The sequence below is a fragment of the Toxotes jaculatrix genome, chromosome 1 (genome assembly GCF_017976425.1).
Source record: "Toxotes jaculatrix isolate fToxJac2 chromosome 1, fToxJac2.pri, whole genome shotgun sequence".
Lineage (NCBI taxonomy): Eukaryota > Metazoa > Chordata > Actinopteri > Toxotidae > Toxotes > Toxotes jaculatrix.
Window position 1 is genome coordinate 16435798 of NC_054394.1, and position 24799 is coordinate 16460596.

General features: G+C 39.3%; 2 protein-coding genes and 1 long non-coding RNA gene across 4 annotated transcripts; 1 reads left to right on the forward strand and 2 right to left on the reverse strand.

Moving 5' to 3' along the window:
- Positions 1-236: 236 nt before the first annotated feature.
- LOC121185545 lies at positions 237-10316 on the reverse strand. The gene is made up of 3 exons (XR_005894372.1): positions 10082-10316; positions 1217-1276; positions 237-1138 (listed from the first exon to the last, which is right to left on the reverse strand). It is a non-coding gene; the product is annotated as an uncharacterized LOC121185545 (long non-coding RNA).
- Positions 10317-11009: 693 nt separating this feature from the next.
- foxf1 (forkhead box F1) lies at positions 11010-15487 on the forward strand. Its single transcript, XM_041043745.1, has 2 exons — positions 11010-12303; positions 13559-15487. The coding sequence occupies exons 1-2, from the start codon at positions 11325-11327 to the stop codon at positions 13720-13722; spliced, it is 1143 nt and encodes a 380-aa protein (XP_040899679.1). The 5' UTR covers positions 11010-11324; the 3' UTR covers positions 13723-15487.
- Positions 15488-16984: 1497 nt separating this feature from the next.
- On the reverse strand, positions 16985-24644 carry mthfsd (methenyltetrahydrofolate synthetase domain containing). Of its 2 annotated transcripts, none has more exons than XM_041043733.1 (8): positions 24509-24644; positions 24247-24350; positions 23364-23477; positions 22816-22929; positions 22591-22681; positions 21592-21704; positions 21122-21247; positions 16985-19378 (listed from the first exon to the last, which is right to left on the reverse strand). In XM_041043733.1, exons 1-8 carry the CDS (start codon positions 24534-24536, stop codon positions 18623-18625), a joined length of 1446 nt encoding a protein of 481 aa, XP_040899667.1. In that variant the 5' UTR covers positions 24537-24644; the 3' UTR covers positions 16985-18622. The 2 variants fall into 2 exon arrangements, with proteins under 2 accessions (XP_040899667.1, XP_040899659.1); XM_041043725.1 differs by lacking the exon at positions 23364-23477 and adding an exon at positions 23193-23306 and having other exon boundaries at positions 16987-19378.
- Positions 24645-24799: the final 155 nt, after the last annotated feature.

Sequence of the window (24799 nt, forward strand, 5' to 3'; positions counted from 1 at the left end):
TGAGTGACAGACACAATGTTGGACTAAATGTTGGAAATCTTTATTTTTACTTCAGCATAAGATTTTGAGCTGTTGGTGAAATTAAAATCTAAGTATCTTAAAATCTGATATCAATTGACATATGATGATGATTATATATATATATATATATATATATATATATATATATATATATATATATATATATATATATATATATATATATATATATATATATATATATATATTATTGTTGAACACTATAATCAGAAGCAGCACATGGCTTTACTGCTGCTATTTTTGTACATTTACTTAAACAAAGCAAGAGTTGCATGCACTTCGTTGCTCGGTGTTCAGTGAAAACCTTGTAACATTTATTTTAGTGATTTCCATTTAAGTAAAGCAGTTTGTAGATTTGTAGCAGAGAAGTCTTCTGAAATAGTTTCAAGACAAATTCCACAGTGAAACGTATTGTCATTAAGCTGAGAGCTGTTTTTGTTAGAAAAACATTGGTCGTGTGAAGAAACAAGTTCTCATTCTGCGATAGTGAATGTGTGCTTTTACCTGCCAAGATTAGAAAGCAATCAATATATCAAGAATTCTTTAAACTTCTATATACACATAATTTTCCTGATGAATTATCCTGCCTATAATATCTGCTACATCTGTTCAAATAAAGAGCATGGCAAAGGTAGATGCACACACATACTATATGTGTGTATACATCCTCAGTAACTATATTTTGCTGCGATCAGAGTTGGGTTTTCCTCGACAACAGCCCACAGCCCTGCTAATGCTGCTGTTTTCTGTTGGTCGAAAGTCTTTGCAGCGGAGATGATGTAAAATACATTCTGGTTCTGAGAGGTAAATCACTGCAGCTCTCGGGGACTGCAGCTATTCTCTGTCACCTCGCCACTTTTAGCAGACCGTGGCTGATTTCCTTCCTTGCGTGACTCCAGAGTGTAAACACACAGCCAGAGTGACTCGTCACTATTTCTCACTTCCATGGTCTGATATAAACACATGAAGGGGTCAGGGGTCACTTTGAGGTGGTGAGTGGGTGGGTGGGGGGCCAGTATGTCTCCCCATAAGACATCTTCCATTCTCCAAAGAATTCACAGCTTCCTGTGGCCAAAGCCGCACGCCTGCCCACTCCAGCCTAGAGGAAGGAGAAAGAGAAACACAGTTAGAAATAGAGAGAGAGAGAGAGGGACAGACAATTTGGGTGATAGATTACCTTCTCTGCCACTGCTCTTCAGCAAAATGGAAAGAATGCAGTCATGATGAGCCTGTATCTCTTTTCACCCCAGAGAGAACAAGAAAAAGAGTGATGGTTAGAGACCAGATGGAAGGGATAAAGTTGGATTCAATTGCGTGGCATAAATTAACTTCATTCTGTTTCATCTAGTGGCAAATTGATTTATAAGTTACAAAACCTTGTTTATATGCTCCTGCCGACTTGTCTTTTGGTGCCGATTGGCATTTTATAAAAATAGGATGTCTAAGTTCTGATCAGCACTCTGCCCTCTTGAGCCCTGCGTTACTGTCGAGTAGTCGGGGTGGAAGGGAGGGATAGCCACTTCCTTTCAGGCCCCAATCTGAAGAAGGGCCAAATACAGTCCAACATCAATCACTTTGCACTCCACAGCTTTCCCAGTACCATTGTTATAGAGCAGACCAACGGAAAGAGGCCGGGAGCAGGTGGAAATAAAAAGCCCTTTGACAACTATAGGGTAAGATTCCTCCCAAGATCGTCACAACATTTACACAAGCCAAAGAGAGCAACGTCTGGCTGCCAGCGCTGGGCTGAACGCACACACATATACACACATATACACACACATACACACACACAAATATTTAGTCAGCAACATTCTCATATGCACTGCTACACAAACACATGCATCTGTGGACAGCCATTACAGACACACAAAACCAAAGGCATGTACACACAATGCAGCATCGACATACATATGCACATGTGCACAGAAAAAGAGCCACAGAGACACACAGATGGAGACATACACTCCTAGTATTATCATTACAAACAAAATTACTAGTGTGGTGTTAAGCTAAAACAGTCTCCTTTCCAGTAAAATATGCTCGACTACTCTGTTGAAATGACATTAAAATGTGCTTTATTGCAATTAAGTATGCAACTCCTTTTGCAGATGAAAGCATGATTATTTTCTGGGATGTAAATGAAAATGAATAGGAACAGAAAATATGCTCTGAACAGACACAGAATCTGTATTTTTGGAATAACATTTGTTTTGGGGTATTTTTCTGTCACCCAGTTGGCACAGTTTGCCACAAGCATCAAACTCCTTCTTCTCAGAGTCATAACTCAGTCAGATCAAAACACACACACAACACACACACACACACACACACACACACACACACACCTCTACAATCAGTAAAACTCATTCTTTATAGTTGTGTCAATTGGGGTTAAACGCCTTTAATTAATCCCCTTGACAAACATAGAGGTAGTCACTTCTGATCTTGGCAGATACTCATCTGATTCAAGATTTTTTTTCAATATGAAAGAAATCAAGGTGATTGTTGTCTGTATTTTACAAACAAATAGGCTACAGGTTAAAAACACCAAGGTGTACATAATTGTAACTCTGACATTTAGACATTTGATGAGGGTAACTTTTCATCAGTTTTAACCAGATTTGTTTGGCAGAGCAGGATAAAGTTTAACTGATGCTGCACAGGTGTTTTTTTTTTTGTTTTTTTTTTCAACTCATGATCCAATTTAAGGCACCTTAACAGTAAATGGGAAATTGATGAGCTGAAGCTGGACTGAACTATCTCAAAAGTGTATGCAACATGGCTAAGAGAGTTTTTGTTAATAGCGCTCTCATTTTTGAATCGCAGAAACTTTATTTTCATCAGGGACTCCTCTGATTATTTAGCCAACCTCCAGTTTTTAAAGAAAATGGCTCAGCGCAATTCTGACTTATATTCTCCTACTTCTAGTACTTTCTGCTCTATGTCCATTGTTCATTCCCACTGGACCATTAACATTTACCAACTATATTTATATTCAGTTTATACGTTTTTTATTGTTTTTGTGCTTTAGATTTTTTTGGTTGAATAATATATGATATTTTGTATATTTTTTGAGCAGCTAAACTTATACATACGTAGATGAGGAATACAAATGACAAAAGAAATAAGATTTAACAGAAAATTAAAATTTTACATCCTCCTCTTCTCCAACCTTGGACTAGACCTTCCTTCACAGGCTGCTTTACAACAGCTACAGTATTTGTGACTCTTGTCCTCATTATAGCTTTGTTCTGTCATCTTGTTTCTTTCCTTGGCACTGCCCACTTCAACCACCACACTTCCCCCACCACTGTACTCTTCTCCTCTCCTCTCTTGACTTGGGATCATAGGCTAAAACCTGGCAGGATCCCTGTCACATGATGCCCATGCGTGTGATGCTTCGCTGGGACCCCCCTCCACTCAGGAAATGCTCTCGGCCTTTTTCCCACCCTAGTGTTCCGCTGTGGAGAGCCGGGCATTACAACCGAATCCAGTTACCATCCCAAAGCATTCCTGACTGATTCCAACCACTGGCCTGGCTATGGGTTCCCACAGACAATGAGGATATGCCCTCATTTCAAACCGGCTGGAGCACTGGGTATCAAGTTGTGAACTACCAAAGCTGTTTATGGCAAAACAGAGGAGTTCGAACTCCACAACAGACAATTACCATGCCCACTCATCCCCCTCCCCTTCATTCAATTTGTGGTTAGTCTGTAGGTGGGTTCGGTTGTGCGCAGATTAAAAATAGCCAGTCCGTTCCAGACAAAAACTGCAAGGGACATGGAACACATATTGCACAAATGATATCTCCCATTGTGGTGTACTGTTTGGGAATTCTTAATTGCTTTTTCCGAAGCAGCTTGCCACAGGAAAATCCCCCTTCAGAATAAAGAAAAAAAGAGTTGGTGAGCTGTGCGTAAACACCATAGATATTATGTAAACATGCATGTAAACACATACGTATAAACCCATGTCGCCCCATGTGCACCCATCAAACTGCCATCAAGGCAGTATCAAAGGAGCTAACCTGCAGCAGAGCCAGTTGTGGCCTGCGTCTGCCCTTCTTCTCTCTTTTGTGTTCTCCACTGTGGTTTCTGCTTGAGCTCTTATTATTGATGTCTCTCCCTGCATCAGACAGACCATGATGGACCGGCCCCGGGAGGTGTGCAGGGCTGCAGGGTGGGGCACCAAACAGGCTCCCACTCACTGTGTGGGACTGAATCTTCTTAGAAAGGCCACAGTGAAGCAGAGAGGAGCAGTGAAGCAGAGCGCCAAGGAAGTGTCTAAAGGAAAATCTCTTTGTGTTTTTTGGCCTTATATGGGAACGGAAAGCAATGCACAATGTTTTCTTTTTTTTTTTCAATCAATCCATACCCATCTGTTGTCTTTAATGTGTGATATCTGCAGAGGTGGTAAAAGGAAGAAAAGAAATAACACATCTGCTTTCACATGGGCAAAACACATGTAAAATAAAAATATAATGTTGTAACTAGGTTTAAGGTAAGAAATGAAGTAAATATAGAATTACAAATTTGCTAACTAATGATTTATACCATTTATTCTTCATTATGAGAGAATAATCATAATCATAAAAAAAACTCCTGTTGAAAAAAGTGCTCCATACAATCCCTAATTACTCCTAAAGCATGAGTAACAATCATTTAGCAAATCAAGAGCATCCTAATTTAAATACTCAACATCAAAATGTAAATGAAGCTTCAACGAAAGAGTTTCTCTGTGACTTTACATTAAAACATCCAGTCTTATATACATTCTTCACATAAATGGATTTGAAGACCACACACAAACACTGCAGTGGAACACAGGAAAGCCTAAAAACTTCTCATATGTCAAATATTGTCACTGAATGGTGTCAATAACTTTCATTAACTCTGATGACGAAACACCAGGGACAATAGTGGAAATAAGTTGGACTTTTTCATTTTATCCTGTAAAGTCTGATATTTTATGTTTCTATAAATATAGATATATAAATACAAACCAGAACCAATTACCTTAAAATCCTCAGCCATTCAATTCATTGTAATATATATATATATATATATATATATATATATATATATATATATATATATATATATATATATATATATATACAGCAATAATGTTATTTAATTTCTGTTGTATTTTTTCAGAAATTGGGCTTCAATACAAAGACAAACCATCTGTCAACCAGCCATATGAAAACTTACACTGAACCCATAAACACACTTTTTTTCTTCATGCTTCAACGTTTAAGTCTTAGCTTAAAGTAATTAAAATCTGCTCATATTTTTACTTTAATAATTTTCTCTTGAACGTCTTTGGTCCTATTTTACACAAAAAAAATCAGCTTGCCAACTTGCTGAAACACCAATTTGCTGCGAACAGGTATTTTAAAATTATGGAAGATTTTCCCTGCAAGTGCTAACCACATTTGGACAGTTTGGAATTTGTAAAACCTCTGGACCTGCCAAATCCTCCCCACTGCTGTCCTTCATGTCAAATTATGTGGTACTGCCTATGATCACAAAATATCCCAGAAAGAATGCCTTTATTCTTTTTTTCATTGTCTGAAAGACACGTTTTCTGTTCAACACGAGGCTGTCAAAAGAAGACAATTCCCAAAACAGAACCAAATGCGCTTGAACATGTGACAAACAAGTGAATACAGAAATAAGAAAATGGCAATCTGACTGTATGAGCGGTCTATCTTTAAATTTGACAATGCAGCACACCACAGACTGCTGCTCATATGTGGGAAGGCATATGAAGTTTTGCTGGGGAGGCCTGTGTTCTCACAATTACGTTTCTATCAGTGACTCGTGTTTTGGCATGATGACCTCTTTTTGTGGCGCGTTGGACGTTTTTAACACACAAAAAAAACTTTGTGTTGAATGCTCCATGATATTAACTCCAAAAGCGCCTACCAATGACTTATATACATCAATCGAACATCAGGAGCTCCAGCCAACTATTTAGTTGTTACACTAATAATATTAGTTTTTAAATGAGCGATGTTAAAGTACATTTGCAGAAATGTATAACTGGATTATTACAAGAGTGGTAGATTTAAATTAAAAGGGTGCACATTTTTACGAAAATAAATAAATGAATAAATCTCTGTTTCATCATCATAGCAGGTTGTTATCAGCCGCTTTTTCCGATCAAGTCCGTTATTAAATTTGATTACATCATGATCGTCTTAACTTTCAAAAGCAGTGTCAGGATAAATCATCCGCTTGAATCACGAGCGAGACCTAATAAACAAATACAATTAAACGAAAGATAACAGCACTGAACTAAATGCATCTGAGATCAGATTTATAAACACCTTACAACACCCATCAGACCGCAACACCTGCGACATGAGGCACGGTCTCAGTTGAGTATTTAAACTCAACTGAGTCAAAGAGCAGGGTCTGTAGCGCCCATGTTTGGGGTCAGTGTGTTGCTCAAGGACACTTCAGCAGTGCGGATGTTTGCAGACCAACTAGTTCAGTATCAGTTTCCATACTTCCACACCACACCTGGACACTTCTGGGAAGATGTTGTGAAAAGTAACATGAACATTTAACCAATCAGGGACTCTGTGCCAAGGAACTACTTTACTTTACGCCTTTACACACAACAAGGCACTGGGCAGATATCTGTCCAAGAAAAATTAAAAAGTCATAGAGCGCACTTCTGCAGCAGCTGATTACTGGAGAGGGTGGTGCCCATCAAACACACTTCACATCCATGCAGCGGCCCAGTGCGCGCAATCAGCGGTCTGCTAGCAATCCCGTCCTTTCTCGTTCACATAAACACTACTTAAACGAAAATATACACGGCCACCTACAACGCAGGGAAAGTGATGAGGGGGTGCCCACCTCGACATTACACTGTTTTCAATTAAAGCGACAATGTTGAGTGAACTGGAGGCGACACTGCAGAGACAAAGAGCCAGAAAGCCAATTAGGATGCAATTCAAAATAATTTGTTGGACAAAAATTCTCGTTTACATTTAAAATTTGTTATTAAAATCATTTCATAGGATTACATAACATTAATATTTCCATGATAAAATGTTTAATTAAGGCGATTAATGTTCAAAATAGGAGTAAATATATCTATAAACATCATATTTCAGAATTCCTATAAAGACGAGATAAAACCAGCAGCACGTTTGTTTCCTGAAATACACCTTTTTTCCCTTCTGTGCAAAACTGACTGGTATCTGTGCAATATACAGAGCTATTTACATTGTTTGCATGCTTGTCCTTCAGATATTTGGTCCCATATAACATGATAAAATAAAATAAAATCAGAAAGATCTTCATGTTATCCAAAAAAATCTATTGTACAATAAAACATCAAATCATTTGCAAGCTTTCTGTATATGTACACCGTTTGTAAATCTTAAGAATACGCTACGAATTTCCACTTTTTCTGTTTTTAAAAAGAATACTTTAATATTCATTTGTCTTAAATAATACTGATTTAAAAAATCAGTATTATTGATTGACTGATTTTTTCTTCTGTACATTGTTTAAGACAGACCTTTTAAAAAGCAAAAAAACAATCAAATACGTGCGGAATATGCTCGTTCTGCTATAAACGATTATCCTTAAATGATTAACGTAAAAATATTTATAATTTTTTTTTTTTTTGCTTTAAAATGTGATTCAAGTTCAAGTCGGATGAACTTACGACCAGTTGATCGATTACTCTGTCGCAGTGACCTCCAAACAAAGTCCCAGCGTCCTCTTGGTGACCCTCTGCGGCCCTCTTTCACCACCGAGGAGAGAAACTGGCTCATTTCTCAAAGATGATCGTTGGTAAAGAAAAAATGTCATCTGAGTTTAACATTTGAAATTCTCAGAATCCCTTTGGACCGGGCCTCATCTCTCCAACAGTTTAATCTGCTACTGTGAGGCCAAATCAAATTATACGCTAACAGAGTTCACTGCTGAGGCAGATCGATAATCCGTGTATTAGCCTAATTGGTATGAATAGAAAATCATTTTAAAGTGAACCATGTCGTGAGTTGCTCTGATGAAGTAGCATAACGTAGCTTTGTAGAGTCTGGAAGAACACAGCCTGTGATATCAATAAGATTTTAATGCACAAATTTGAAACGAATCCTCAAGAAAGGGTTACAAGGCCATTCTGAACTTACTGTAGAGACTGAAATACAGTGATGCTCAGATTGTAGGCCTTCGAGAAAAAAAAGGCCTAAATTATATGTCTTTTGGCCTCTTGATGTAGTGTACCATTGTACAAAAGTGAAGTAAGACTGTAACCAATAAGAAAACATTTGTGTGTATGGTCCAGCAGAATATTGCAACAACGTTATTTTGAGGGGGTCCAAAACTGGTTTGAGTGCACTAAATAACGGTGAGACGGTCCGGAAAGCCTGTCAGGACTGTGCACTCTGCGGTGTACCTCCACCTAAGTGGCCCGAGCATTCCTGAGGATGCAGCACTGTCAAATATTTCATGATGGGACGTCATGGAAAAGTGCATGACTTCGTCTGCGATGGAGCAACGGGGGAAGCTCTGACCTCGGGACTCAGTCCTCAGTAATGACGAACATAATCTCCCACCGATGCTCTAATAATGACATTTCCCTGTCTTTACACACCCGTTCATATGAAGGAGTAAAATGTTTTAAAAATATGGATACATCCATTACAAAACTTTTTTTATGTTGATGCAAGTACATTGTGATATTCTGAGGATATATATTATTTTCAATTTATTATTGCATTGCACATATTTAACATGAAATCATCAATTGTATGTGAAGTAATTAAAATAAATAACTGATTTTGCTGCTTTTTACTGCGGAAAGAAGAATGCAGCAGGGAGTAGCGCATCACCGTCCAACACTGATGGTTTGCATAAACATTGCAGACACCGGCTTTGGATGGACATGCAAGTTAAAAAATATACAGGTCTATATATAACAAAGAAAGAATAACATGGCATGGGGGCGAATGAGCGTGTGAGGGGGCGAAAAAAAGCGCCTTAATGGAATGAAGTCATCAGCGGTAATTAAATGCAGTGGGCAGAGGGAGGACGGGAGCGCGCCTGCCCCTGGTGCGCGCTGGGTGGTCCTGATAAATGTGTGGCCCTCACTCCAGGCGAGTGGCCGAGCAGGCACCGGTTAAAACAATACTTATATTCATTTATCCATGGCTTTAAATCTCCTCTGCAACGGCAAAAACTAACAGTGGCACGTCTGTCACCTTTGGGTTGACAGAAAATCTGACAATGAATTGTTTTCTCGCTTCCCCTGCGGCAAACCGCCTGAAACAACGAAAGTCATCCATTTGTGTTTTGGGACCGGACGGTTCCGGTAAACATCAATAAACTATCTGATATTTCTGTCATGCACTGACATTTGATTTAATCACGCTTCACTGAAACTGAATACAGAAATGCAGTATTATTTTTCGCAAAAGAAATATTTTACGCACAGGCAATGAAGTCGCCAAACAGTCTCTGGTTTTACGCACAGGCCAAAGTCTGCAAAGTTGTTCATCCACAATTTCCTCCGGTATTATATTCCACAGTGTCAAAACCAATAGTAATCATAAGCATCCACTAGAAACAATAACGCCAGCAGAGATCAAAAGCACAGCAAGCTCATCTAACTGAACCCACGAAGAGGCAAAGGGCTGCAGGCTGCAGCTATCGAGATCTCCAGGGAACAATAAGCAACCTACTGTCAACAGTTTAAGGTTATGAACTGATCGTCTTTCAGTAGCTCTCGCGCACAGATGTAGAAGAGCCAGTAAATCGAACGAAAATTAAGCTTTTTGACTTTGGAAACACAAATAGATAAACAAACTGGCGCGCATGCTCTTCTGAGTGAATTACAACTTAGTTAAAGGAAAAACATTCTGCAGAGCTAAAGGCATAATTTAGGCTTCGTTTTTCTAATTATCCTACAAGGTATTATGTCACATTAAACAAACTAAACATCTCAGATTTTCCAATGTGTCACAGTCTGGTGAAACTGTGACTGAAAAGTGTTAAATCCACCTTACTTTAATTCTTGGATCATTCGATGGTTAAAAAAAAACTGCCCGCAGGAGTCGATCTCAAGTCCCAGTCCGAGTTTCTGTGCTCAGAGTTCGGCAGTTCGGTGTTCACTCCTCCTGCGTCCCTGCATAAATATTATGACTGCATTACACAAACAATATTCATGTGTAAAAACGTCCAATATCTACACAAGACGCTGCGAACAGAGGGGCATATCGCATCAGATTGAGTATTAGCTGATCTAACGGGGCTTTTGCTTGATTTTTTATTTAAAGAAGGCCAGGGAAAATGTTTACATTCTGCTGTATAAACATCCTGCCCATGTTCCTGTCTATCTTTTACAGAAATCAGGAGGGTGGTTTTGAATATGAGGGGCATGTTCTCTGGTAAATGCCTTTCATGGACTAAACATGTATTTTATAAAATATTTCATAAGTTTAACAACAGTGGAGTCATGACCTATTTGCCGTACTGGTGCATCAACCATGTGGCCTGAAATTTAGAGATACCGTTAGCACTTCAGGCTTATGAATCTTTTACAGTTTACATCACAATATTCAACGTCAAAAAAATAAGAAAGAAGAAAACTAGTAATAATAATAAAGTCTTATTAGAAAACAGGGCAATCAGAAACTGCATCTAAAGACCCTGCCCAGTGTATTTACACAGTGTATGATTATGTAATATATCATAAGGCCATTTGATTTTTTAAATATTCTATTGCAAATGATATATATAAGTTATTACAGGAAATATTTTCCCAATTTAAATGTAAGGAAGGGGGAAAAAAACATTCCCCTGAAAAGTGAACGCACACAGATGTGCATGCTTAGAGCCCACCACTAGAGTAGGAGGGAACTGGGCGGTCCCAACATTTGGATGGCCAAGACATCCAGCTTCCAATGATGATGGCAACAGATAAGTAAAAAGTGAGCTCCTCGGACGCACGACAACACACCAACTGAAGTGGAAAGCGGCTCCTGTTCTGCTCCTTATCCCATTTCGGACGCTCCGTACAAGGCGGTCCGGCTTCAGACTGCTGCAGGACTGAATCAAAGGGAAGAAGACAGTTAAGAAGACTGTCTCGCCTCTGGCTTGTGCGTTAAGTTTGCCTGCGTTTATTTTTTTTCCTTCTTTATTTTTTGGCTCTTTATGCCAGCGAATTAGTATTCAACTTTGTGTTGTTTATAGGTGGAAAGGTGGAAAGCAACAATTTGTGTTTACCATCTCGAAGACTAAATTTAACTCATGACGGCAGAGGTCCAGCAGCCCCCAGCGCAGACTCCTGCCCAGAGCAGCCCGATGTCTGCTCCGGAGAAGCCGCACGGACAGACGGCGGTGATGGAAACCGCCTCCTCCACTACGAAAACCAAAAAGACAAACGCGGGGATCCGTCGGCCAGAGAAACCCCCATATTCATACATAGCTTTAATAGTCATGGCTATCCAGAGTTCTCCAACTAAGCGCCTGACGCTCAGTGAAATATACCAGTTCCTTCAGAGCCGCTTCCCGTTTTTCAGGGGCTCTTACCAGGGATGGAAGAACTCCGTGCGTCACAACTTGTCCCTGAACGAGTGCTTCATTAAGCTGCCCAAGGGCCTCGGCCGGCCAGGGAAGGGCCACTACTGGACTATCGACCCGGCTAGTGAGTTTATGTTCGAGGAAGGCTCCTTCAGAAGGAGACCCAGGGGTTTTAGGCGCAAGTGTCAGGCCCTAAAGCCCATGTACAGCATGATGAACGGCCTGGGATTCAACCACATCCCTGAGTCCTACAATTTCCAGGGGAGCGGCGGGGGCCTATCCTGTGCGCCCAACAGCTTGTCTCTGGACAGTGGGATTGGGATGATGAATGGACACTTGGCAGGTAACATGGAGGGGATGGGTCTGTCCGGACACTCCATGTCACACTTGTCGACCAACAGTGGACATTCCTACATGGGAAGTTGTACAGGATCCACGGGGAGTGAGTATGGCCACCACGACAATTCCGCCTCCCCTTTGCTCACCAGTGGGGGAGTCATGGAGCCTCACCCTGTCTACTCGAGCTCAGCCTCGGCGTGGGCTCCAGCCCCCACGGCCTCATTGAATAACGGGGCCTCCTACATTAAGCAGCAGCCTCTGTCTCCTTGTAATCCAGGGGCCAACCCGCTGCAGCCAAGCTTGCCTACACATTCCCTAGATCAACCTTACCTGCACCAGAACGGACACAGTACCACAGATTTACAAGGTAAGTTCAATATAATCATTTCACCTCTAATTTCACAGAACTGTAAAATGTTGAGTAAAACTATAGCTGATTTTGTAGAAGGAAACTTGTTGGGCAAAGTGAAATCAAAGGGACAAATATAAAGCAAGAATATTTAATTCCTATCAATATCAAATCATTTAATTAGCCAATGGGATGTTTAAACTATGAGATGTTTTCTACATATGGCCAAGCCTGGTGGTTTGCAGATTTTTGCATGGTCCTAATGCCAACGTGGGCCTAATGGAAATAGAGACCAGCCCATGAGATCATTGCCGTTTTTTGAATTGCGCTGGATTTATTTTGCAACGACCAAACGCAGGCTTATCTTTACTGTACAAAACGTTAAGAGCATTTAGGAAAATGATGCAACTAAAAGAAACCACGAAATTTAAGCTTCGTCACTGTCCCGTTAAATAAATATTAAAAAAAGTACTCCTTCAAATAAAACCAAGGGATCAAGAGTTTCAAACTCGCTAGGTTTAAGTTTCTGGAAGTGTTTAAAAAAAAGGTGGGAGAGAGGGGCACGAGAGGGCAGGGAGAGTCTGCCGGGACAGTTTAGAGCCGTGCCAATCTCCGGGCAAGAAAAACAAGCGCGGTTGGGTCCAGCCTGCCTTGCCCCGAGGCCCTCGGTCCTCCGGGACTGGCGTGCAAGAGGGCCACTGTCAATTAGCCCAACAAGCCCGCCTCCCCTTTTGACAATCTTAATCGTGCTTGCTAAATGGACTTCGGGTCTATGAGGAATATACACATGCTTTCGAGTCAGTGAAAAATGTTGAAGCTCTATATCTACAAAATAAATATACAATTTATCTTAAAATATAAATATTAAAACATGCTAGACAGGTATGAAAAACACGAGTGTCAGTTTGGGTATTCGCTCCATTTATGTTAAGCTACTAATACTACTAATGGTAATAACACTCTTAGTTATTAGTAGTAGTGGTATTAGTATTATTAAAAATCTAGGTCTATGCCTATGGCTTCTCTCAGAGGAAATGTCTACCATCAAGGGTAACTAATAATTAAAAGTTAAAGCCTACAGAAAGCATTTGTTTAAAAAAAAATATATATGTGTGTGTATCTTAAAATAATACTTTTATTTCTCTTTTTTTCTGAACTTCAAATAACAATCTTAGAAACTGAGAATTTTAATACACAAGTCCCAGTGAACCTACTTGTGACATTACAGATTTTCTTTGTTGTTAATCCATGTTTTTAAAATACCTTTTTGCAGGTATTCCTCGGTACCATTCCCAGTCTCCCAGCATGTGCGACCGAAAGGAGTTTGTCTTCTCGTTCAACGCCATGACGTCCTCAGCGATGCACTCACCGGGCAGCGGCTCGTACTACCACCACCAACAGGTCTCCTACCAGGACATCAAGCCCTGCGTCATGTGATGCCTCCACGGACAAATCTGCAGACCAGAGGACGGTGTCACAGACTTGAGCCATGCAGCGGAGTCAACTGAAATGAGAACAAACGAGTAAATAACCACTGAGAGACATGAAAGCATGCCCCGGCCCTGGAGAGTGCTCACTGCTTCCAGTAGACCGGACTACTTTTCTGTACTGTTTTGCAGCGACAAAGACACGGAGACAGGCCAATCACAAAGCAACCACATAATAATAATATATATTAATAAAAAAACTTGTTCATGCCATCAACATCGACCAGCGGGGTAAAGACTGGGCGTATGAAACCCTGCTGCTATTTGGTACTTAGTCCTGCAGAGCGGATGACTACCACTTCACACTTTTGTTCATGTTTATTCTTTCTTCTTGTTAAAGTAGGCCAATGTAAAAATGCACACTCTCATTTTCTCCGTCTGAAGTTTTTACTTTTCTTTCTTTTGACAAATTAGACAGAGGCTCTGTTTTTTTTTTTTTTTTGTTTTTTTTTTTTTTTGTGTCGTACATACAAGCGTTGAATTTGAAATGAACAATTATGGACATTACACATATACTGTAGGTCCATATATACTGTGTACAAACGATGAAGGCACTTTTTGAATAGCCTATAAGCGCAACTTTTTATTTATTCTGTAGGCCTACATATTTTAATTTCAGGCGAATTGGCCAAGGAGGTATATGCTTTATTGGCAATATTTGTCAGAACGCTTATTATTTGTTTTAAAATGAAAAATTGAGGATATATTGTAAGCACTGTTAATGTCGTTTGTGTTTGATATATGTAGACCATTACTTTCAGCACTGTATACTTATATATTGTTAGGAAAATTAGCGAGGGTCCATCAGTGAGGGCTAATTTTTAGGCTATATTACAACAAATCATTTGTAAGAAATAAAAATATATCTGTTGGGCTGTTTAAGCCTAAATCCACAAATTCAAGGCATATTTTGATTTTATCACACACCCGTTATTTCTGTCAATTGTTGTTCACAAAACTGAAAATCTTTATAGATTTCAGTACAGTGATCATTATTACACAACCAACCAAAAATTAGCAGGGTTTTAAGAGGGAGGCAATGTGGGCCTTTTACTGAGAAAAAAACAAACAAACAAAAAAAACCCAAACACAATACTTCTAATAATCCATTAGGATTCTTACTTAAATATATAGGCTTGTAATTAATTAGTCTATCAAAGTTTTAAAAAAAAAAAGTGGCTAAACTTTGTTCACGTGGGTCTGATCTACGACATGTTTGTCGATACAAGAGTCAAAAATGAAATAGATATTAACGCACATATTACATATTACAGAAGTAGGCCTACTACAGAACAGTGGTGTCTGTATGATGCGCTTCAGACCACGGCTGACGGTTTAACCAATCAGCGCAGCAGTCAGTTGTTTTCACCTGGCAGGAGCAGGGCACGCCTGTTGTTGTAAACTGATATTGTATGAACAAATCAGATTTTCCACAAAACAGTTATTACCTGATGTAGTTCTAAAATAAATGGTTTGAAAAGTTAATCGTAACACGCCTTCTATGGGAGAATATACGCGGCAGTTGAGGCGTAACAAATCAGAGGCAGGGATCTCACTGGCGTTTGGTTACAGGCTGAAAACCTGAGGCACTCCCACTGCTATGGTTGTTGTACAGCTTTCCTAAAAAAGCATTTTTGTCCAAAGAATATTTTTGCATAATACCGTGGAGATACCGTGTTGGTGGAATTATAATAAATGGTGCTGATCAAATTTAATCTCTTACCTCTTGTAATGAATAATTCAGTGGTGTCCAAGATGTAACAGCTTTTGAAAATCTGCAAATAGAATTGGATTTAAGAAAATATAAAAATAACTTGTAAAGAGAGAAAAAAAATAATGCAGGCAAGCTAATGCAGGCAATACCTCAGTTTCACATCTTTAAAAACATACTCTTTACTTCTTAAATAAGAAATATCAAACTCTACCTCTACAGCAAAGGGCACAGGAATAGGATGCAATGAAACATTCACACAACAAAAAACAAAAAAAGTGAATCCCTGAGTGTCTTATCATACCATACCACATACTATTTTTCAAAATATAAAAAAGGCACACAAGCCAATTTTCCTAAATGCTTTTTATCAGATTCCTGATTGTTGATTAAGGTCGTTGCAAAACTCACAACAGTTATTTTGATGCTCATGTAAACATAGGCCCATGCAGATAATATTACTTTCATTTATAGCGCAATTGCTAAAAAAAAAAAAAAAAAAAAAAAGTCTAAATATCTTTCAGAATTTGAATTTCTGAGAAGTCTGTTGTGTTGAAAACAACAACAGGTGCTCTGTGTTGAAATGTGTTGAAGACATGGCAGGCAAAAATATATTCTGTGAGCATCAACACAGTTCACTCAGATTACTATCTAATGTAAGTTAGATAAAGTAACTGCACTGTAACTCTTCCTGTTAGTATTATTTTCTAAATCATGCTGTTGAGGTCTGTGTACAGACATCTTTACATGAGGATGTAACATACTCGGGTCTGATACGTGTGTAGGATTTGCAGCCTCACAACACTGACCACTGACTGAACCCCAGTAAAATGAGCATGCCACAGAGCACATGGGTAACAGGCTCAACAGCAGTGGAACAGCACATTAACAAACTGATGACATTTGCCGAGGTTCAGTGCTCTGGTGGGGCTGAGGGACAGAGATGGGGCTCCACAGCTGTTCCCTGGCCAGGCCTGGATGACAGCTCCATAAAAAGCCTGAGGCCTGCCCTTTGCAGACAGACATGCTGTGTGTTTGTGTCTCAATACAACCAAGACTTCAGAGAAAACAGGAAATTTCTCTGGCACTGCAGACAGACACGAGTGACAATTCCTCAGGTAATGCCTGTGCTGAAACACAAAAGATATAGCAAAAAAATTAGGGGTTAAAAGATACAGGTTATTGGCCCAAAGTCTGGATAAGTTTGCCTATGTGAGATACTGTTGGTATTTATAAATTAACCTGCTGTTCTGTTTGAAAATGGCAGTACTAGTAACAGTAACAGTACAAATATAGAGCACAAGGCAAAAGTAATATGTCCCCCTTGCTGCATGATGTGTGCAAACCATCTAGAAAACAACAATCTTTTAACATGTGCTTAAAAAAAACAGCGCTCTCACAGTTACAGTAATTCAAAGTTTAAAAGTTGAATTTTAATCATTTGTTTCCAATTATCTCAAATTATCTCATTTTATCTCAAAATTATGTCAAAATTCCTTCACTGGTCTGAGGTATCATGTTAAACATCTGACCTTAAATTAACGCCCCATCAGTAGAATAATCTGAGTTCTTTTTTTTTTTGTGATAGTTTGAGGTGGAACCAGGCTTTACTGCAACTGGTCTTACAGTCTAAGAATTTGTTTTTTCTAAGTTTGTGGTCTGTTCTCCAAAATGCACAAACTATGTCCCTATCTATCTGACTTTGATTTGTCAAAATCCAAGCCAGATTCTGCAAAAACTCTTTGTTTAAAAAACAAAAGACAGTAAGACTGAACAGGTACAATCAAACACTTTAGTAGAGAATGTTACTGTGCAATGCATTACAAACAGATGCATAAAGACTATAACAATTTATTCGGGCATCTCTTATTAGTTAAATGGTGATGCTGGCACCATGCTCAAACTCATTTAACCAGTTTGCCATGAATAAGTCATCAAAGGTACAAATACTGCTTCCCTGATGGGTGCGCAAAGTCTACTTCCAAAATATTCTGAAAAATAAGTAAGGAACTAGAAAGCACAGAAAATAAGAAAAAAAATCAAAGAGCTTAGCTTCAGCAAGGCTTAATAGTAAAATAGGTTTAGAAGTTTGCATACTGACAGATAATCATGTTGATTTTAAGCAAATTTTCAAATGCATCACAGTTAAATTAAGGCTATTTAAACGCATTACACTGCTGCAGTCTGTGATCAAAATAGCAGATAGCAGAAAATTTTGCTAGTGTGTTCACATCCTCTAAATCTGGTTGGGGATTTATGGCAATTTATGTCAAATGGACCAAATCTATTTGGCAATGAAATAGAATAGGAAAAAAAAAAACTTTTAGAGTGATTCAGATGTTACAGATTTCTTGAGGACTGGATGTAATTTGTAGGAAAAGTTGTGAAAAAAAGGCGTTTCGCAAAAACAAAAAGAATCAAAATTGTGGTAAAACACGGTGGCGTATGTGGATACATAAATGTTTGAATTTTCAATTTCACTACTATGCCTCATGGGCCACAAATTATCAGGGTTGTATAAATTGTATAAATGACCACATGGTGGCGCTACCTGCAAAAAAAACTAACCAGTTCTCCTTTGGCCCATGGCCTCAGATAAAATTTTTTTTTACATGACTAACAAGCAGACAAACCGGTCTGACAACATGACCTTCTTGGAGGAGATAATACTGATAGGTGGTTGTGAAAATAAAATGTACTGAACACTTGAATTTTAATGGATAAACTGTACATATAGTCTGTGGTTTAAAAGAGAAAAAAAATGCAGTCTAATGCTAAGAATCACTTCAAGGGCTGAAGGCTCTCGGGACACACAGACCAGGAGGTGTGTGTGAATTTAACAAGGCACGTAGGTGTGAAAAGGTATGAACAAAATACTTTTCTAGTGAAATGCTTTACGATGCTACGATTCAGCAGTGATTTATTTTAGGTTTTGCTGTTGCATTTATTCATATATTGTTATGTTCATTAGCTGTCACTTCAGAAGTCTATGGTTAATATAACTGAGGTCCTCTCGTAATAAATCCAGAAATATATAAAAAAAAAAAAAAACCTAAACTCTTCTTAAGGTGTTTTAAGGTTACTCCAGAATTAATACTTCTTGGGCTTTATATTACTTATTACTTATTACTTATTGCTATTACTGTTCAGTCTTTTCAGCTGTGTCAGCCTTGGTATCTGATGAGGCTGTTTTAGATTTTGGAGCCACTGATGGTCTCGGTCTCCTATTGGACTGTCCAGACCTTTTGTCTCCCCGTTGACTCTTGGCCAGCTCAGCCTGCAGACTGTGACCATTCAGAGTGAGACCCTGCAGAGCCTCCAGGGCCTGCTCTGCAGCCTGAGGGTCACTGTAATCAAGGAAGGCCCTGTGTTGAGCTCCCTGCCAGGTGAGCCTCAGCGGAGCAGCCTCCCTCTCTCTGAGGGCCATTTTGAGCTCACTAACACGCAGCCCAGCAGGGATTCCTCCCAGGTAAACTGTGGTCACATTCAGAGGGAGCTTACGCTGAGACATGACTTCACTTCCCCTTTCCTCTGGGCCCTTCTCCTTCAGGTTCCCTGCACTTTTTCCCTTTCCTCTCTCGTTGATTTCTCTCTCATTTACCCCCCTGCTGCCATCTCCTCTGCTTGTTTTCCTCACTCTAGCTGGGCGCAGTCTGGCTTTCTGTTCTCCCTCTTCTCTGTTCTCCTGTTTGGAGTCCTGTGTGGATTCTCCCTCGGCATCCTGCTGCGTGCTCTGCCTTGGCCTCCGTCTGGTTTGCCTTTTGGGTTGACCGGTCTGCAGACCAGGCTCTGCTGCAGCAGGCACCACCCCCAGTGTTACATCCTTTCCGGCTTGCTCCTCCAGAGCACGCAGCTTCTTCAGGATGGGGATCTTCTCCAGCTTCTCTGTGTCCAGCTGAAGACACAAAACCAGACGGGCTCAGTAAGGCTGAAAGGGGAGGGGTGTCACATACAGAAAACAAATAGCTCTGCCCAGAGCCGCGACAGCATACCTACGGATGAGTTAAATTAATAACAAAACTGACAAATTAATTGGTATGAGCCCATCCTGCTCAAAGTTCATGCTATAGTAATAACTATCTTTATGGCAGCTGGACATTTCATTTCCCAAGCAGTTAAAAATAAAGACTTCTCTTGATTTGTTGGGTCTTCAAGTGTCTTGGCAGCCTTTGATGCTGGCCAGTCCTGTAAAGGATATACGGGGCTATTGTTTTTACACTGGCCTGTTTGACCTGTCGTTCCCCTGCCCCTGCAGAGCCAAGCTGGCTGGGCAGAGGAGCCTTTGATGATCAGACATGGCCTTCCTGCCTGTGAGGTCACTGGGTCCTGTTTACTTACATGCGTGTCTGAAGGAAACCCAGAGGTTACACATAAACTCCCCACATGATAAAAATAATTCCCCCATCATGTCTAATTAAAAACAAATCATTAGGTGGAAAAACACATGACATCTCTCTGCTATTGTCAGTAAATCAGATGCAGTTCAAGGCCCAGGCTCTCATTTACCTACAGACAGACATGAGGTAAAAGTACATTCACACAGTTAATTATTTATTTTGTTTGGTTGGCTGCTTTTCTCCAGATGATCTCCATTCTTGTACGCCTTGGGTGTAAATCATACACAGTATATGTAATGTAAATACTGTTTATAAAAACTAAAATGCTAATTCATATTATTATAATTACTACTGATGTAATAAGGTGACAATTCTTATTGGTACAAAGAAATTAAATGCATGCAGAATCAATAAATACAGCAGTCCCCTGATGAGGTGTAGTGTCACTACATGTCCATTAGAGGGCAGTGTCTCCACAGAGAGGAGCCAAGTATTTTGATTGGTGCATTTCTGTACAAGCTGCCTCTACAAGTTTGCATCTGATCCCATGAAAGTGTCATAAAGATGTGCACTCCTTAATCAGACAGAGCCCTGAAACTTTACAAGATAGGAGAAAAAACTGATCTAGACTATAAGACATACACTCAATAAATGGAACCATGTGTTGTTTGTAATAGGTTTTGTTTTCAGAGGGAAAATGTTTTGTTTTACTGTTTGACATAAAGTTAATAAATTTTAACATTTTAACTATGACATATCAAAATGTCCATTAGCGCATTTTTATTTCTAGTTTTATGTGGCAAGTCTGCCTCTGTCCACCTGATGTGGAACTTTAACACGATTTCAAGATTTGTTTAATTTTCCATTTATTTCGCCCTACAATAAATGCTTATTTCATACATTATTTAACACTATAAAGTAGTCCCCTGTCTCCATACTGTTAAACATCAAATTAATACAATTCATACAAATGATCCACATTTTAAGAACAAAACACCTTAAGACTGAATCACTGATGCCTTTAACTTTATGAAAGGCAATCCTTTCACATAGTCACTTTTGTGCATTTTTCAATCCAACTATTGTTTTAGTTGTGTTTTTGATAGATTCAGAGGCGAGATGACAGGGAACATATGGAGAGAGAGATGAAGACTGACATGCAACAAAGGTCCCTGGCTGGACACAAACCAGGGCTGTTGTGGCCACTATGTCATCCCTTTGAAACAACTTCACGACGAAATAACTGTACTGTAAACTCACAGTAGCACCAAAAACAGCAAAGAAAAGCTTCTTAAATTTACCTTAGTCCAGACGATTCCCTGTGGTTTGGGTACCTGGCAATTAGTTTCGATAACTCTGGTAGGTGTGAGGATGTAGTCCACAGTCAGGTCATGACTTTCTATTAGCTCCTCTGGAATGTCCACCACCTGAAAGCACAAATACGCAAATTATCAATTATAGAATTTAATCTTTATAACATTTTAAAGTGAATTATTTATTTGAATCATATTTTCTAGTTAATATTACAATTTTTGCTACTTACAGTCTTTAAAATATGAGTGTACTCATATCTGTGTAAGTTGAAGAATTGTTTTGACCATTTTTAATGCAATGTTGTTCATCAAGTTTTTATTTATAAAGTGAATCCAACTGCAGATACTGTAGCTTTAATCAATATAATAATTTTACCAGTGCTTGACAATAGTGAAAAAACAACCAAGTTCCATTAAACAGCTGATCAGTTCAGTAAGTTCCACCTAAACAAACTGACCTGGCAGTCGTGGACAACAGTAACCACCACAGTGGACTCATTCACAGCTCCCATTGAAGCCATCATGCCATACTCCATGTCAGCGTAGCCCTCCCCTTTTCCAATCCGAAAGCCTGCAAGAGGAGAAAGAAGCCATGTAAACATTTTACAGGTAGATTTTTTTATTATGTGATATAAAGATTAGCAGTCTACTCCTGAGGTTTGAGGTGGCACTTTCCCTAGGCCAGTATCAATGATTCACTTAATGTGCATAAAGCTGAAATAACCATCTGAATTACATTCATCATTTTTGTAAAATTGTGCAAAAACAGAAGATTTTAATCCAAAAATTGCACACAATTATAACACACTGAGTTATATGTTGAAGGCAGCTGTAGCAATGTTTTCAATTCATAAAAATAACATAATTGAATGTAGTCTGATGGGAACATGGATGAACCCTGTGCAGCAAACTCTTTATGAGAACCATGTGGCAGTGTACACTTAAAGCCATTTGGAAATGTATGCATTATGGTAAACATGTCTGTTTCACCGCAGCACTGCATTATCTCTGGCATTTTGAAAATGAAGATCAAAATCCATTGTGAGTGATGGGGCAATTTACTTGGAGGGCAGAACACAGCAGAACCCACAAGGAGCAAAATGGATCTGATTACATACATCTGCTCCCATTCTCATTTCTGTTACTCTTCAAATCTCCACTGACAGGATTTTCTGGTGCCACAATGATCACAACACTAGATTTTACCATGATTTTATCAAGACCTTTGGCATACGACTCATCCCTTCAGTCTTCTATCATTTTCCAAAAAAAAAAAAAAAACACCCTCGGTCTACCAAAATTATAAAACATCATCAAGTTCCATACATAAATAGATCAGCTCTTGGGCATACGTTTGTACTAGGCGATCATCTGTCAGAAAGGAAAATTTCCCATTTCCAACTCCCATTGTTCAATTGAATTGGTATGTTGAGGTGGAAATTCCATCTAACAGTCACCTTTTCCTGACACCGCCACAGAGCCAACCACCACCAGGTCTACCTTCACCTTTGCATCCAGGCCAACAGGCACACTGAAGTCTTTCACACCCTGAAGGAAGAGGACAAAAGACAGGATGAGAAAAAATGGAACTGGTTAAATGTTTGGGGTTTGTGAATCATAGCAAAATTCCAGTTGAAAAAAAAAAAAACAAAAAACAAAATATATAATTAGAAAGTTAAAACCTGAGAGGATGAGCATATGCGAAGCTGTTCCTTGTTGGCCCCCTGGGGAGGGGTAATCCTGTTGAAAAGACCAGTACGAAGACGGGGAGTTGGGACCAATAAAGTTTTCTGTGCCTGCAAAGATTATCCCCAAAATTATAAACCAGCCATTTGCAGTTATTTAACATGATTGCAGATGCGATGTATTGATGTGCCCGATATGTCACTTTAAGAAGTAAACCAGATAATCTTCTAACAACATTTTTAATTTAAAACCAAGCATGTTGGTCAAACTAACATGGTTATAATACAGATAAGACGTGGTCAAAACATTTCTGTAGTACAGGCTGAAACAATGTGGTTCTTGGTGCTTTTTTCCCCCCACAGTGCAGTGCTACCTGTAGCACTGCCAGCCGGGCACCCTCCAAAGGTTTATCAGGATCCACCTTCACCTCAGCTGTCTGGGTGAACACCTGCAGGTCAGACACCCTGGCACAGGCTGTGAAAGCACCCTGGTTGAGAAGAGAGAAGGGCACAATGGCTAACAATTTTTTTCAGTGTTAACTTACTTCCAGAGTGATAAAGCGCGCCTGCTGCTGGGGTCTGTCTGGGTTTACTTTGACTGTCTGGCTGGACTTGAACTCCTGCAGGTCTGCAAGCCTGCTGCATGCTTGAATTGCACCCTGGTCATTAAGTACACAGTAAAGGAGATGCATACATGCACAGTCAGATAGCCATTAATCATTCAAGCTTTAAAAAAAAAACAGTCAAGAGCTGCTGTGCATAGCCTGGAGTCATTATTGTAACAATGATTTGATCAATTTACTCCCTTATACTTCCTGTTTATCTTGTTATTTAATATGTTAATTTGCTTTCCCAACAGACTTGAACAAGTGTGCTGGTTGCCACGTCTGTCAGAGGAGACTCAGTGTTGATTAACAGTTACTGTGTTAATTTACAAGCCTGTTTGGAAAAAGATTACTTCAAACTGTATTTGCTTGAATTATAAAATTAAGCTTCATAAAGCTTTCACGTTTTTTAATGCAAAAGCAGAATATAAATAAAATAAATAAAATGACCTCTTCAATTGATTATGAAGAATCAGTCAAGTCTTCCATAAACTAGACTTGTTAATATAAAAGTTTTACCGTGCAATTTCATAACCAATCATTTTTCTCTAGTTTGTCTTATCTCTGTGCGTTAAATGCCTACTTTAATATCTTGTTTGTAATTATATTTGCAATGTATACTATGATTACTCTTGTTTTCCACTTTACACGTGGCCTCCATGCAAATGGCAGTTAACAAGTCCGAGTGAGTAGGCCAGCCTGTAGGAATAAAATCTGAATGAATGACAAATCGGTAACAGCTTTAATAGCACTCTGTATTTGAGTTACCCGTTTAGTTTCCAGTGTAACTGAACTGTGTTCGGTTAAATTAGGTTTAACTTGCCTTGAAATTTGGGATCCTGTTGTGAACAGGCCTTGGGAAGTTAGCCAGGTTCTTTTCCTCGATGTAGTCCCAAACTTTCTGACGAATGTCCCATTTCGACGCCCCTGAGGAGAAAACGGAGCAGGTTTCACGACGGACTCGAAGTGAAGCAGGACGAAGAAACGTTAGTCAAACGTCACCAACATTTACATCTTTTCCATTTTGACATGTGTCCACGTTCATTTTTTAACGACCAAACAAACGCCACGAGCATTTAACCAACCTGGATTTAGCTTTATAGCAGGCTCCATTGTGTATTGGTGATACGAATACAGCACTCGGCTACACTTCACGCGCTAAAATCTCACACGTGAGCTCCGTAACATAATACTGAAGGAACAGCTGCTTGTCAATGTTTATCATTTCTACGGCGCTTCGGGAAGGCCAGTCTTAACAAAACGCGAAACCGATTGCGTTTTCTTTCTTTCTTTTTTTTTTTTTAAATCAAAGTATTTTTAATTTAAATCACTTACTGCCAACACTTGTGACCTTCGTTTGTAACATGTTTTAACAT

Excerpts from the sequence above, each read along its gene's own strand:
- foxf1 (XM_041043745.1), top strand. The coding sequence starts at position 11,325 with ATGACGGCAGAGGTCCAGCAGCCCCCAGCGCAGACTCCTGCCCAGAGC. Across the intron at positions 12,304-13,558 it reads CAGTACCACAGATTTACAAG|GTATTCCTCGGTACCATTCC; the intron begins GTAAGTTCAATA and ends ACCTTTTTGCAG.
- mthfsd (XM_041043733.1), bottom strand. The coding sequence starts at position 24,536 with ATGGAGCCTGCTATAAAGCTAAATCCAG. Across the intron at positions 24,351-24,508 it reads TGCTATAAAGCTAAATCCAG|GGGCGTCGAAATGGGACATT; the intron begins GTTGGTTAAATG and ends TTTTCTCCTCAG. Across the intron at positions 22,930-23,363 it reads CGCGCTTTATCACTCTGGAA|GCACAGAAAACTTTATTGGT; the intron begins GTAAGTTAACAC and ends TAATCTTTGCAG.